Source organism: Macrobrachium rosenbergii, chromosome 1 (assembly GCF_040412425.1).
Source record: "Macrobrachium rosenbergii isolate ZJJX-2024 chromosome 1, ASM4041242v1, whole genome shotgun sequence".
Lineage (NCBI taxonomy): Eukaryota > Metazoa > Arthropoda > Malacostraca > Decapoda > Palaemonidae > Macrobrachium > Macrobrachium rosenbergii.
The window spans coordinates 5832088-5848598 of record NC_089741.1 but is presented as its reverse complement, the minus strand read 5'-3'; the positions used below and the strand labels follow the sequence as shown (position 1 = coordinate 5848598).

General features: G+C 37.1%; 1 protein-coding gene across 1 annotated transcript; it reads left to right on the top strand.

Moving 5' to 3' along the window:
- Positions 1–994: 994 nt before the first annotated feature.
- On the top strand, positions 995–14774 carry LOC136847623 (uncharacterized protein DDB_G0290301-like). The gene is made up of 3 exons (XM_067119755.1): positions 995–1093; positions 8154–8411; positions 13172–14774. The coding sequence occupies exons 1-3, from the start codon at positions 1088–1090 to the stop codon at positions 14354–14356; spliced, it is 1449 nt and encodes a 482-aa protein (XP_066975856.1). The 5' UTR covers positions 995–1087; the 3' UTR covers positions 14357–14774.
- The last annotated feature ends 1737 nt before the right edge of the window (positions 14775–16511 follow it).

The following is a 16511-nucleotide window of genomic DNA, read 5'->3' as shown; positions in this document are numbered from 1 at the left end:
AAAGAGAGATCCACTACTTGCTCCGCCAACAACAGGATTAGTTTCTAATCACATACGTTTTACAGCGTTCTTTTGGGTGATGTTCTTCTGCCTAATTCATTTTGTATGTGATATTGATTATAAATAATTCTGTAACAGAAATAGAATTAGCAAGGAAAGGTCTCTGTTTGTGATACTATGCGTTGGAGACAGGCAAAGGATGTGTGTACAGTAGGTGCAAGTTGCTGCGGTCAAAGAAGGCTTATGAATAAGGGTGCGATGTCTGCTCCTCTCAGATCTGACTGTTCTGGAGTAGCAGAGACGAGAATAAGTTTGTGTGAGACGAGGCATTTGCAAGTGAAGGATTATGACTGAGAGTAAAAAGATAAAAAAGCCAGGGTGTCGATTTGATGATAGCTACTGAGAACTATAAAGATGATTGGCATTTGGAAATATGTGTCAGAATGGTGGTATAACGACTGGATAACTATCTGAGAGGCTACCCAAATCAAGGAAAGCAGTGGATACTTATCAGATAGAGAAAAGAAATACCTAGAGGCAGCAAGAGCTAAAACGCTAAGTTTATTTTGCAAAAGTCGAATGCAGTTATTCTTAATGAATGTGGAGAAAGAAATGGTAGAAGCTTGGGATGCGTCATTCATGAAATACGGATGGAAAGACCTAAAAAGGGGTAAAGTGGCTGACGTAGATCCAAATGAAACGGCGGTAGGAAGTACACAACACTGCCAAGAATAGGATGAAATCAGATGAAAGAAGGAGAATGTAGCAACTATTCTTGGGTCAAGATGACAGAGCTCCTGAGAATTTTCTTGAAAGCTCTGCTTTTTAATATTAACAATAAAGAATATGAAATCCAAGGTTAGATAAGCGTTCCTTATCTAAAAGCAAAGAGAAAATTTTGAACATGGAGGACTGGACTGGGAGTAAGCGGAGAAACAACTTGAGAGCTGAGGTACAACAGGATTATCCGGATCGCTTTGATTAGAGTCTTGTGAGGGAGTGTCGCCCTTCTGCCCGGTTTGGGGATAAATCGGAGTCCTATATAAAGGAGGGCCTACCTCTGGACGCCATCAGTCATCCAGCCACCATGAAGGTAAGTCCGAGAAGAAACAGCTCTGACTTTTCAGTAATATTTTTGAAATATGTGATGATTTTTACAGCTATCAGTTTTGTCTCATTCTAAAGTCGCAGCAAACCTCGAATGATAAATCTCAACATTCGTTTGCAAATTCCCAGCCAGAGCAGCAAAACCCGAAATAGCTCTTCTTGGAACAGGCGTCACTCGGCTGTCGATCTTCGTAGGACTGTAGCCCACACGTATGAATGCAAGCAGATGGCTGTATACTCTGGGTGATGTTTACTTTCGTTAATATACTGTTCTTATAAAGAAAAGCCCTGTGCTGTTAGTACGAACCTTTTCGAATCCTTTAGGAACCATTCAGCATTAATATTATGTCAGTTATATGTATTATGTTTGTTAGATTATATACATTGCAAGTCTCACCATCTTCAAATCGTAGAACAATGTGATATGAATCATAGTCGTGACGCAGAGAAATCATGCTCTTCACGCGGCTGCTATCTTGCATCGACTTTTGCATCTAGTGCGTTCGAAACTTCCAAAACAGATAACCGAGTTTTGAACAAAACATGTTGCATAGAACGGCATCCACGCCGGGGATGCTGTATCTGTCTCCGCGGTCTCTTTCAGAAGAGTCTTTGGGACATCAGAAAACCCAATTGTTCAAAGAACACACCAAGTAAGACAACTTCAAGAAAATATTTGATGCTTTTAAGGGCAGCATCTACTGTATATGAAAGTTTCATTGATTTAAAAATGTAGATATTACATGATTAATGAATGGAAAATTGATGACCCTCCAAAAACATTAAATTTATTGCATACTTGAAGTTTGTGAGGATGAACTAAGGATATCCTGAGGATACCTTGGGAAGTTAAATGAATTCACAGTTCGGTATTTTTTGTTCCTCCTTAGAAGCACTGTTTACAGCAGATCCACTCATAACCATTACCATCATGCTTGCATAAAGAGGATTTAAAAAAATTAAACAAATCATATTTAAGAAAACCCAATGCTGATTTTCTTATTAAGTTAAGTATACCTTAGTTTAACCAGACCACTGAGCTGATTAGCAGCTCTCCTAGGGCTGGCCCGAAGGATTAGATTTATTTTACGTGCCTAAGAACCAATTGGTTACTTAGCAATGGGACCTACAGCTTATTGTGGAATCGAACCACATTTTAGCAAGAAATGAATTTCTATCACCAGAAATAAATTCCTCTTATTCTTCATTGGTCGGTCGGCGATTCGAACTCGCGGCCAGCAAAGCGCTAGCTGAGAACGGAACCCTCTCGCCCGACGAGGAACTGATTTTCTTTTTGCTGTATTTGTTGGATGAATATGTGGATAATTTGAGCAGGTGTTAATTTTAACCAGCCAGATCCTTCTCATCGTCCAGGTGTACAAACTCCAAGATTTCTCTGTTTAACATCCATGAATGGCTGGCTGACTTTGCTAGCATGTTTTGGAACTCATTAAATGTTTTGCCAGTCTAATATTGCTGCTTAATAACCATGTTTATTTTGGGCAAGTAAGCAGCTGTACATGCTATTGGTTCATTAGCTGCATTCTGAAGTAAAACAAGAGCTGTAAAAGTTGCTTTTGCAGAATTTTGGAATTAGTTTCTAGTAGAGGACAGATATGAAGTGCATAGAGGGAATAAACGAGTTTCCTGAAAGCATTAACATTAGAAATGTCTAATATACCACACATGAAAAGAGGGCAAGATCTTTGGAGAACTCATTTTAAATGGCAACTTAATTCTAAGGGAAAACCTGTAGCCTAACTATTAATAGTGTATAAACATTGAAATCGATCAATTACTTCTCTTCATCAAAGCCTTCCTCATTAATTGCTGGTGGTTTACCATCTTGGGAGCGTTCCTTTCGTTGACCTAAACTTTGTGATGGTTTGTTTATGGTCTGTGAATTTTGTCTGTGAATTAGGACTGAATTTTGACCAAAACAAAGTTATTGCAGTGCTTTCATTTGAAGTTGGCTGCATATTCATTGAGTTTTGTTAATGTTAATGATACACTTGCAGTGCAATATTACTGCAACATTTTCAACTATTTATGTACCCGAGGAAAGTCCTATTGGTACTTTGGAATCATATTGTGCTAAGGTCATGTACATGAAGAGCAGAAATTTGCTTCTTGAAGTGCCCGTTATTTCTCTCTTGTCCATTTCAATGCCACCCTATTTTTTTTCTAGTCAAGTAGGGATTTCATTAAGCCACTTAAATGTTGTAGGAACTTTCTGTAGAATTTATGGATCCAAGAAAAGATTTCAAGTTAGACAAGTTCATTGGGGTAGGCTTCTTGATAATGACATCAACATCTGAGCTGTTCCTGATCCAGTAATATGATAGCTATGTCTAAGGTACTTTCTTCAAGGAATTTGTACTTGTTAAGATTACATCATAGACATTTCTTCTGGAGGTCACAGTACCAGTAGAAGACTTTTGAGGTGTCATTTTATGTTCACAAACCTGGCTGTTAAATCGCTGAGATATTCAGCTACTCATTCAAGGCACATGGAAATATCTTGGTGATGAACTAATGATGTATGGTAGTGGAGTTTGCAGTAGTATGCTGTAATGGTGGCTGATGTGAGCTTCATTTGACTTTCCATGGAAAGCTTCATAAAACAGTATCCATTGCCCGGGTTTTGCAAGGGATCCTGGGAGTTCTTTAGTTGTTGGTGAGTTTTGGTTGGTAATTTGACATGAAGAATAGTGTCTTCAGAACTCAGGGCCAAGGTGTGCTATATTCATTAAACTTTGTGGGTTGCTGTACACCTCCTATGCTTCTATAATTTTCAGCTGTTTAAATGATCTAAAATATATGTAACAAGTTGTGACTTGTAAAATATCACAACTGTGTGAAATATGAATCTGAATGTTGGCTCACTTTGGAAACTGCATACACTGATCTTTGCAAGTTTTTTGCACATCCATATCTGGGGTTGGTGATCAGTATATAGAACAGAATACACTTTCATTTGAAAAAGTTTTTCACATTTATGGCTAACCCCTGGACTGTGGACCTTCAGAGAGGATTTAATTTCAAAACTGATGATATATTGATAGAATGAGGAGGATTTTCCCAGACTACACCCGTGGTAAGTTGCCCCAGCTGCAGTAACTGGTGCCAGTTACAAATTAATAATATCCAAATACATTTCTCTGGTGGTGGTGGTTTTCATGGGTTTCTTCACAGGTTTGTCTAACAAAAATGATCAAGGACGTCAGTTCCGGTCGCGGAAGTAATTTCTTTTATTTCAACCGATTGTTGTATTATATCACAGATTCTGATGCTTTAGACAACTTAGGATTGGGTTGTCCGATTGCCATCACTTTCGTATTGCAATTGTACTGGTGGCATCTTTAAAATGTGCTGTCAGGGTGAGGTGGCGTCTCCACCTCAGCAATTATAAGGCCTTTTTTTAGAGTTCCATTTAGTTTTACGATACTGTTTCATCTTTAGTTAAGTGCATTACTGTTTCATTTAAATTTTTCGCTGATCTGCCTATGGGAGTATGTCGATCGTTGTTTTAACCTAATGGTATGTACATCTTTTGAATAATTATCCCTTGGCAATTCAAGCAGTGTCCTTGAGCTCTCAGATTATCCAAATTGCTCAAGCCAAAATGATTTCCTCCTCAAAAATGTGAATAAGATTTTAGGGGCTGATTTGCTGTTGAGAGCGTCTACGATGCATTTATGCACAGTTTTATATTGGGAATTTTTGACTAAGATAAAAACACAAGTCTGTGTCTTGGAGAACCGTCATCTCTTAAATTGTTTTTCAGGCGTCTGGCTCAATTTCAAACAAAATTTAAACCTTTTCTGTACATAAAGCGTTTGGGTTGAAAATGTTAGGATGGTCGTTCATAAATATGTGAGTAAGCTTCTATTTTAGAAATTGCAAATCTGGCATGATAAGCCAGTCATAATTCGGTTGTGGTGTCAAATAGCACGAAGCTGAGAAAACGCAAAGTATATCGGTTGTGATGTCATCCGACAAGGAAGTCAAACGTGAGATAAGAGTGTCAATGTGCTGCTAATGGTCAATACTTACAAAGTGAAAGATAAAAGCAAGACAGGCAAATACAAATAGAGAATGATGACTTCAGCAGCTGTCTTTCATTTTCATCTTCCTCAAACAATCTTGCTTCCTGATATTGAGGCACTTCTTTCCAGTACCTCTTCCAGTACATCTAACTAGCACTTTTAAGGTCTTCTCTCTCCTATTACTTATGAAATACTCTTATCACAGCGGCAATAATTCTTATTCCTCATCATGACTGGACCATCTCAAAACAATGATCGTCCTCTAAGCTGTGTTAACCTTTTTAATAATTATCTATCTGTTTATCTCCACGTTTCCTACCCTTTCATTTCTTCTTAAGCCACAGCATCCACACTTCACTACCATAAGGAGAGCTGGCTGAACGCTTCCTTCATATATTCCAACAAACTTCCATAGACGCTCTAGCTCTCTTCTTAATGTATGCACATACCTCACATACCTGCTGTCTGCATTTTCCACCTTTTATGTGGCTCACCTCCTCTACCATCCTACCATCATACATTACATGTCTTCCCAAATATATGTATGAACTAGCCACTTTCATTCTCCCTGCATCCATACTTGCATTTATTACTCCATCTTCTTTCTTTCTATCTACCTTCATAACCCTTGCCTTGCCTTGCCTTGCCCACATTTACTTTCAACTTGTTTTTCTTACGAACATTTTCTTTCACTAGGTTCTGCAACGTCTCTTCACTATCTGCAATCAATACCATACCTACAGTACATACATTTGCCATTTTATACTCCATTTTTTAATAATTTTCTTATCTTGAGTTCTGTGGGTGCGTCTAATGTCCTTACTCTGACTTCTCCAACCACTTCAACTGTAAAGATAAAAAAATCATTAAGACAAAACATTTGTCCCAGACCCACTTTTCCACCAAAACCAGAGACTCTTCCACCTACATCTGTGCAAAATTTGCTTCCATTTCATCATTGCTCTCAGCATGGTTACCTTTAACAACATGTACTCTCCTCACCTTTAAAATTCCCTCTCTGCCATTTCAATCATAAACTTCTTCTAGGTCCATACATGCCACATACACCTGTTTCACTTTACCCTTAATCTTGCCTTCTAACTATCTTGTAATAGATACTGGACTGACACAAAGTCTCTTCCGTATCTACAATCACTCTTCTCTTCTCTTCCCCCATCATTCATTCTGGTATCTTACTTTCCCAGTCATAATCCTTTCATATACCTTTCCAAGTATACTATGTTAGGTTATTCCCTAAAATTCTTAGTCCCTTCTGTTTTCTTGACCATTCCTTTGCAGCCTTTCCTTATCCAGCTAATCAAGCCCACTTTCATCACCATACCCAAGCATCTCATTTGTCCCTTTGGATTTGTATTAATTAAGAATATAGTATTTAATCATTAGTACTCAGTTTTTACTGTTTCTATAAACAAAATAATGCTGCGATCCGAGAAAACCAGTAATAATGGGGATCTTGTTAGCTCTGAAGACCGATATTTGAAGAAAAATGTTTCTATTACTTGGCGATTTATTGTGCATTCCATAAGTTAAGTTCTTTACTACCCTCCTTATATCCTTAGCATTCATTTCTACAAGTGCTCTTAAGCTTACACAGAACTTCACTCTTGCATAAATTAGAGCTGCCTTTCCTCTGTACTCCAAAATCTATAAATCTCCAGGACGCTCACGCCTTAGACGTAGCTATTTGCTTTCAATTCTCTCAACTTCTTTACCTGTACTCTTGTTGTACTTGATCTTTTCTCTCATGGAATGGCATGTTAGGCATCTCTTCTTCTTCACTAAATGTTCATTTCCTCACCCTTCGAGAGAAGTGTTTTCATACATCACAGCTACCTCCCATTGATTCTCCACTCCCAACCTGGAATTTTGACTACTCCTTATATACCTGAGTCTACCTCTGTATCTTTAACCTTAATTAATTTTTCATTCATCTTTTCTATATAAACAATTATTATTTCCTTCCTATGAAGCTCTCATCTTCTCCAACTTCAGCCAGATAATAAGTATTCAGACATAGCTTTAGCGACTCATCTTCTCACGATTACATCCTTCAACTTTCTTCCACCTTTCAAGTTGATAGCAGTTATATATTATTCCAACCGTTGCTTTAGTTATTAATATTTACCTGAGATGGCAAAGAGATGTGCTGCCTAAATATTCTGGATGTTGCTGATTCATTGGTAGCCGACATTCTAGTAAGAGACAAGAGCAAGATGCAAACATACGAAAATATAAGCAATATAATACACAACATTTGAACAACTGAGCTTATCAAATGATGTGGAATCATTTCCTGTTACATGAGGTAGAACTAACAGGATCATAGTCTGTGAGGAAGTTCAAACAGGATTCATCACTAAACGTGAGAATAACATTTGCAATATTGTGTAAAACAAGACTTAGAACTAAGCAGTCCACAATACACGGTTTCCCGCGCTATAGCGTCACCTTGTGATCTCTTACGCTTGATTACGAGACATATGTAGCACTAACACACAATCTATCATGGGGTTAAAATGAAACAGACAACGAAGATTACAACTTCATCTGTTGAAAATAATTGAATATAAATCACTCAAAGAGCGGGCAGTGGCTGTTAGTGGAACTTAGACGAACAGGCCATCTCAAATGATGAGAGGCACCGAATCTAAAAGTATTTTCTTTCTATCCATCCTTGTTGATTTGCTGTGAATTTCTGGCCATTTTATTATACACACACACACACACACACACACACACACACACACACACATATATATATATATATATATATATATATATATATATATATATATATATATATATATATATATTTTATTTGATTCCTTTTTTTTTTACTTGAAAGTATTGAATCCATACTACAGTAGAATAATTTAAAAACATAAGAGTAAAATGATCGAGAAGAACGGAGGTACTTTTTAACATCTGAATTGAGAACAGTTTACCTGAATTCTAAACTACAGACGGAAATTTCAGCTGCTGGGCCTGGCATTGATCTTGACAGTGAGTGCCGGGAGTTGGGGTGCGGAGACGGAAGGCCAGCTCTCCACGTCCATTGCTGGAGCTGACACAAGTTTCTACTTGGACTCGAGAGGGGCCATATCGACCCTGCAAGGAGCTACCCCAAATGATCGCCTCCAGGAGACTCATGAACAGCTCATCAAGAGATTTGAGGAAGAAGTCACTCAATCTCAACTAAGCTATGATGCTGAAAGGAATCCTCAGCCATCTCTGTAAGCCTGTCCAAGTTCTCTCTCTCTCAGGAGTACGTTTACTAACGTACAATTACCCACAATTACATGTAAACGGTATGCTAACTTTCTGGATGCGTATCAAGATACAAAATATGTATTGCTGTCTATCTGCGTATGTCTTAATAACTTTATTTTTTTCGTCAGTATTTTTCAGAAGATTAACATTTCGATGAATTTGGTCTGCAGTCCTGGACAGAAAATCTTCGTGATCTTCTTGTACCGTATACTCGTTTCCCTTGATTGCGAAAGGAAGCTTCTTCAGAATTACAGTTACTTCTTTTGATCTCATTGTAAGATTGAATTATTCCAAGCTCATAATTTTTTGTTGCAGTTTTGTGGTTTTCTGTTTGTTTGTTATGCAACCTCAGATTTTTTGAATTTCTAGATATTTAAACTGTAATGGTTTCTTGAACAATTCTTGAAGCTTTTAATGTATTTGCCCTGCTCTTTCAGTTTGCTCATTAAAGAAATTTTTACTTACCCAATAGAGCATTAAATTTATTGCATATATATGTGTGTGAGTGTGTGTACATGTATGTAAATATATATGTACTGTATATATATATACATATATATGCAAATATATATGTTTATATATCATATATATGTATATATATACAAATATATATACATATACATATTCATATATATATATATATATGTATACATGTACATATACGTATATATATGTATGTATATATATACTGTATATATATATTATATATATATATTATATATTATATATATACATATACATATACATATATATGTATATGTGTGTGTATATATATATATATATATATATATATATATATATATATATATATATATATATATATATATATATATATATATATATATATATACTGTATATATAGGTTGGTATGAAGAAGCAAAACTCAGGTTAGACGCAGTGTTGTGTTAAATGAATGGATAACAGCAAGAGTTGGTTTACATCAGGGATCTGCTTTAAGTCTTTACCTGTTTGACCTTTTTCCTGGATGTGTTATCTCAAGGAATAAGAGATCAACGCCCTTGGTGCATGCTGTTTGCGGATGGTGGAATCAAAACTAGAGCAATGGAAGAAGGTATTGGTAGACAGAAGACTGAATATTTAGGTTTCAATGAAGATCGAGGCTCCGAGATTAGTATGGAAGGGGCAAGGTTGAACCGAGTAGAAAAATTTAGGTAGCTTGGTTCAACAGTAGCTGGTGGTGTGAATTTGGATGTAGAAATTTCACACAGAGCGCAGGCTGGACGGAAAAATTGGAGAAAGATGTCAAGTGTCTTGCGTGACCGCAGAATCAACTTAACGGTTAAAGGAAGAGTGTATACGACAGTAGTGAGACCAGCTTTGATATATGGAGCTGAAACACGGCCGGTAAAGAGAGCGCAATAGAAGAAATTGGATGTGGTAGAAATGCACATGCTTAGATGGATGTGTGGGGTGACAAAAATGGACAGGATCAAGAATGAAAGAACAAGAGGAACTACTAAAGTCGTAGAACTATCAAAGAAGGCCGGGAAAGAAGTCTGCAGTGGTATGGCCATGTGATGAGAAGGCATGAGACACGCAGGGAGGAGAGTGATGCAGATGGAGGTGCCGAGTGGGAGAGCGAGAGGAAGACCGAAGCGAAGGTGGATGGATGTTGTCAAAGATCTGAGAGACAAACAGTTGTCAGAGGACGATGTGCTTGACAGAGCCACGTGGATGAAAGCTGACCGAAACAACCCCACATAGGAGTGGGAAAAGATGCAGAAAAAGAAGATATATAAATATAATGTATATATATATATATATATATATATATATATATATATATATATATGAAGAAAAAAATTATATATATATATATGAATGTATAGTAGATATACATATATATATATATATATATATATATATATATATATATACATTATATATATATATACATATATATGTATATATATACATATGTATATGTATATCTACAGTATATCCATATCTATATATATATATATATATATATATATATATATATATATAAATTATATTATATATATATATATATATATATATATATATATATATATATATATATATATATATATATAAATTATATTATATACATATATATATATATATATATATATATATATATATATATATATATATATATATGAAAATAGGTACCAACTTCTGCTGATCCAAGAAAAAAATATGGCTAGCACCCTTACTTGTAGGGAAGGCTGAATCATGCCTGTTTCCCCTTTCAGGTGGGTGGTGCCTGAAGGGTATCTCCTTCCGCTTTCTTAACAGGTCTTTGGGTGGGATGCTGCCACTCCCATGCCCTCTCCACGACTGGGTGGACTAGAGGACGATAGTAGAATGTAAGCAATTCCCAGTATTGAAAGCGTGAGCCAATCACTGGGCCACTCGGCCATGTCGCTCACTTTATCAGACGAACCTTTTTCTTTTTCGAGGTGATAGCATCAGAAGGATAGAGCTCTTTTCCTATTCCCAGCTTTAAATGGTGGCCGTTTGCAGATAGGGGCGACTGGTGGCAGTAAACCAGGGGTGAATCATAGGTTTACAAATGCAAGCCAAGAGATTTACTACTGAACCACAAGTATTTAAAGACAATTGTCTTATTAAGTAAAAATCTGTTGGCGAGCAATTAGAACTCTAGCGGTTAATACCTTAATGAATTAAACATTAGGAGCTTCAAACACTATTTACAAGACATAGCAGTTATTATCTGAATATAAAAATCTGCAGGTCACTGAGACAAAGTTATGCAACACCAGATAACTTACAATCATTCAGTTATTCATATACAGAGATAAACAATCAATCTTTTCTTATGTTTTTCTGCTGTTTCATCTGTGAACCGAGGCATGGAATTATACTATGCATATGCTTACGAACTGCCTAACAACGCCTCGATGCATATAAAGGCGTTATGTGCACAGAACATGTCCATATCTTAGTTGTCTATTTTGATTTTACAGGCCTATTCTTAGCATTAGTTAATCACTACTTTCTCTTTCAATTTGTTCGTTCTAATGTTTGACAACTAATCAAGTAATATCTGCAAGTAATGAAACCGGTAATAATAATAATAATAATAATAAGGTATAATAGAAAGACCCTTCACAAATCGTGTGCTGAGGATGTATTGGTAAAATTTACGACAGATTTTCGAACTTTTCAGAAACTTATGTTCTATTCTTCAGACAGACTGGAATGAATACAAAGAAATAGATCATTTACTATCTGCGTGGCAAGTTGACTGTCTCTAGGTAAGAGACACTGTTTATTTGATGGAAATTCTTCCCTCGAAAGGACTATCTTTGGCAACAGGAACAATTCACAAGAACTGAGGAGGTGGAGCCAGAATTTAGAATGTTTCACTTACATGAGTCTGTGACGAATTCTAATCGAGAGACTTTCCAAAATGACCTAACTGAGCCACCTACTCCTTATTTTGAGAGCAACTACAAAATAAGTCTTTCTGGCCCATCTGCTTCTGAAGCTCAGAATACCGTTGCTGCTACCGAAGAAATCTTTTAATTTGATGCTTTTCATGAAAGTGCGTGGCACAGCTACCTTGTGATAGCTTGCTTGGCACAGAAACAGTACAGTACCTTACCCTAAAACATTTCCTTTGAAGATGAAAACAGGAGCTTTTGCGAAGCTTGAAGAGTTTGTTATGATTTGTTGCCAATGCTTCTTCGATACCCCTTTCTAAGAGTTCTTGTCCTACATACTTTCAAACGTGCCTGATCATCGTATGGTGAATAAAGGCCAGAAAAGCTCTCCACTCCAAACGTTTACAAAGGCGTATTTAATTTTAGGTCTTAAAAAACTTATTTATATCAGAAATTTCTAAATGAAAGGGCAGCATTATATCTTGTCACACTTTCCACTTCTATTAAGATTACTTCACTTTTTAAAGTTATTTTTCCTTTTGCTTCTCGTAATGATTAAAGTTATTAATTTTATTACATAAATAATTTTCACTTCCCACCAACGTTAGTCATCCCCAGGTAAAACTTCCTCTTGTCATGTATTGAAAGGAAGGAGAGTGCCACAAAATTTTGACATAGGCTCCACTCACTTAATACGTAGTTTCTCCACTTTCAGATGCCTTGCTGGTTAAAGGGTGAAGCTGAAACTGGGTAAAACAAACGTAACTGGTACCGTTGCAGCTCTTAAGAGAGCATCAAGCATTTCATTAATCATGCCCAATTACAAAGTCAAAAGTGTAACTTTTATTTCAAGCCTATAATTATATAAATTTTTCTTTCATCCTAATCAAAATATGAAGAAAGCTGTCAATATATTTGATCTCGTTTGTTGCTAAACCGCCAGTTTCCAATTTTTTGTTTTGCCAAATGTTAGGATGACATGCGTAGGGCAAACATTCCTATTGACATCAGCCTTGTATCTTCAAATTTCATTTTTTTTATTTCTCTCTACATTAATCTAACAAAAATATCCTGCATCTTTGTCTATTTCAGTTCTTTTAGCCATCTCTTATTTCTATCACCAGTAAAACACTAACATATCGGAAATTTATTGTAATGCAGCATTTAGTTTACCTAGCCCGATACCAGTTTCTTCAGCTATTACGTCTCTTAATTTTCTTCTTAGAATCCACCGTTCACACTAGGGCCAGGATAGAATTACCTTTAAGTTATTACAGGTATCATAGTTACCACACGAATATATTTTGCAGTAATATATCTTTTCTTTAGAATGCTCCATACCAGTGGGCATATGAGGTCAACGCAGCTTCAACTGGTGACCAAAAGAGCCAAGTTGAACTTAGAGAAGAGGATGGCATTGTGCGTGGCAGGTATTCTGTGGTGGACCCTGATGGCTCACTCAGGGTTGTCACATACATGGCGCACCCCGATGATGGATTCCAGGCAACTGTCGACAAGCAAGTTGGATTTCAGGAACCTATTGACACTAAGAGTTTGATTGTGCTGGCTTATAACTCTGGAGGACGACAAGACCAGCATAATTTCCGAGAACGGACATCTTCTCAGAAGCAACTCCTTAATTCCGAGGCCTCTCAAAGACAAACTCAGCGTATAAATCAACAAGGTCAGTTTAGCCAGCTGGAATTCAAACAACAACAGTCCAGAAACCAATATGAAAACCTTGACCAACAACAAGGACTGCAGCTAAGAAATCCAGGAAGTTCAACTGAAAGACGACAAAACTACATTAATCAGAGTGTACGAAGCAATCAACCACAAAGGCAAAGACAAATTATAAATCATCAGCAAAATTACAGAAATCAGCAAAGTTCCACAGACAGTCAAACTAGTCCTTCAAAGCATCAATATGGCGACAGTAAAAAGTTACCAAACTCACGCCAAGGGCAACAGACATCATTAGTCCAAAATTGGCGTAGTTCAAATAATGGACAGCAACAACAGTACTACAGCAGTGACAAACAATTGCAATTAAATAGTGATGAAACACAAGGGAACTATCGTGGCACAACAAAAAGAAATCAAAACAATCAACAACCGGCTCTGCTTATCAGCAGACAGACTCATCAGGGCCAAGAATACAAAGCAGAAAAACTTACGAAACAGCAGCCCTACAACAATAGGGACCAAAGTCGACGTCAATATAGTAACAAGGGTGAAAATCGAGCTCCAATTAACAACAGAGACGCTATCAGAATTCAGCAGAATTACGAGACCGAGCAACTGTCTCAGTATCGTCAGCAGCAAAACTCCCAAACTTCTTATGGAATCACGAGACGGCAAAATGAACAAACTGCACATGATGCTGATAATGAGAGTGTTGCCAACTATGAGATCCATACCCAAGCCAACCTCAAGTTGGAAGAAAATGGCGTGTATAACGTAGTTCCCATTATTCTGCGACGTGTGAGACAAACTGAAGGAGATGAACAATAACTTAAAGGGGTCGCATGAAATAAGCTGAGCATCAAACTCTGATGAATTCAAAGAAACCATAAGTTCAAGGGTTAGAGAATAATCAGCAAACAGCTTCGAGATATTTCGTCCTCTCTTCAGTCTCGAAACTGTATGTAAATCATACTCTCATCCTCTAATTTGTGGGTTTATCATAACTAAGGAGGTAATTTCGGCACAGGCATATAGTCAGATAGCCTACTAGACAAACTTTGGATCACACTGAAACTTTTATGCGTATGTTTACTACACATGAATAAAATAGACTGTTTTGTAAAGACCTTGCATATATATATATATTTTGCCATTACCAATATCTCATGTAATGTCAATAAAGACAAGACTAATACATATATAATAGGGCATTATGAAATAAAGTAGAAAGCAATTATAAAAACCATTTCGAGTTTCAATACTTGCACCACCTATAATCTCCTTAGATATAGCTACAGTTTGTGATGGTCAAGGAAGGTCTTCGACATCATCTGAAGTGCGCATCACATCTGTTCTTCATTACTGTGTCCACCTCTCCTCACTGGCATTCTTTCATATGAAACCAGAAGTCATTAAACCAACATTGTAATGCAACTTCTTCGATGGCTTTTATTTCTCTTGTCAGTCGAGGTAATAAGAGAACCCGATGCATCTGTATTGTAGAAAGTTGAGTATATCTTAGTTTAACCAGACCACTGAGCTCATTAACAGCTCTCCTGTAGAGGGCTGGCCCGAAGGATTAGACTTATTTTACGTGGCTAAGAACCATTTGGTTACCTAGCAACGGGAGCCTACAGCTTATTGTGGAATCCGAACCACATCATACCGAGAAATGAATTTCTATCATCAGAAATAAATTCCTCTAATTCTTCATTAGCCGACCGGAGACTCGAACTCGGGCTTAGCGAGTGCTAGGCGACAACTCTACCGACTCACCCAACGAGGAACTATCTGTATTGTAGGTAAAACGTGTTGAAGTTCTCAAGAACTGGCCAAAGGCTACTTACTGGCATTGTTCTTGGTTATTCAGTAGCTGATATGGGGAACATAGGCAACAGATCTGCGTTCAATGAAATTTCACGTACGCCTCACTGATATTACTGTAAAAAAAAAAAATCTCCGTGAGGTATCCAAGACTAAGACTAGACTAATTTTGCCCTGTGCTTGTGCCACTGAGGGCAAATAAATAATGCAGCACTTGATCAGACTTCGAATCTAAGCTAATAAAATGGAGAAATTCTCAGCAAATATGTGTAATTTATCTATTCTGGCTTTATAGCAATCTGGCTTTATAGATTTGTGGACACAGAATTAAGCAGATGATGATAAGGTGTACGTTATATGACCTAATGAATTTTGTCACTTATGCTTATCTAAGATGTCCTAATATCATATGAAATATGTTTCCCATATTTTTCGAACCTTAACGGAAGTATAAATGAGATTTTTTGCGGAAAGCAAAATGCGATGTAGGTGAGGATCAAGTCCAGCACAGACAGCTAACGAGATGGATACGCAAATAGACACAACGAAATAGCAGTCTTCAAAAACAGTCCCGGGTATACGTTTTCAGATGGAGGGGGTTGAGTTTTGTGTTGTATGTTTACCCAATTATAGGGACTTTGATCAACAGTTTCAAAAATGACTTGGATCTTTCTGTTCGTTCATATATAGAATTCTTCTATTATTGGCGAGATTCTCTACCAAAACGTTTGATGATTTCATACTCTACTCTACTCCTGTGGCTCTCGGGCCTCTTGGTGACCCATTTGCACCGAGAGCTGTATCTCTCCAGTTATTCTCAGGATCGTCCACTCCCAATCCTCTTAGATCTCTGAACACATTATCTTTCCAGCTCATCCCCGGTCTCCCCACCGGTCTTCTCCCTTCCACTGATCCTTCCATAACCACTTTGGGCATTCTGCCCCCTTCCATTCTAACCACATGTCCAGCCCAACGCATCCTCTGCGATTTTACATAGCCAGTTATTAGCTGTTGTCTGTTTAAATCTCTCATTTCATTGTTGTGCCTTCTTCTCCAAACACCTTCATTTATATCGTAAATGGGACCCGTTATTCTACGCAAAATGTTATTTTAAAAAACCAGTAGTCTCTGTTGTTCTTGGCGTTTAGTCAGTGTCCAG

Excerpts from the sequence above, each read along its gene's own strand:
- LOC136847623 (XM_067119755.1), top strand. Across the intron at positions 8,412-13,171 it reads GGAATCCTCAGCCATCTCTG|AATGCTCCATACCAGTGGGC; the intron begins TAAGCCTGTCCA and ends TCTTTTCTTTAG.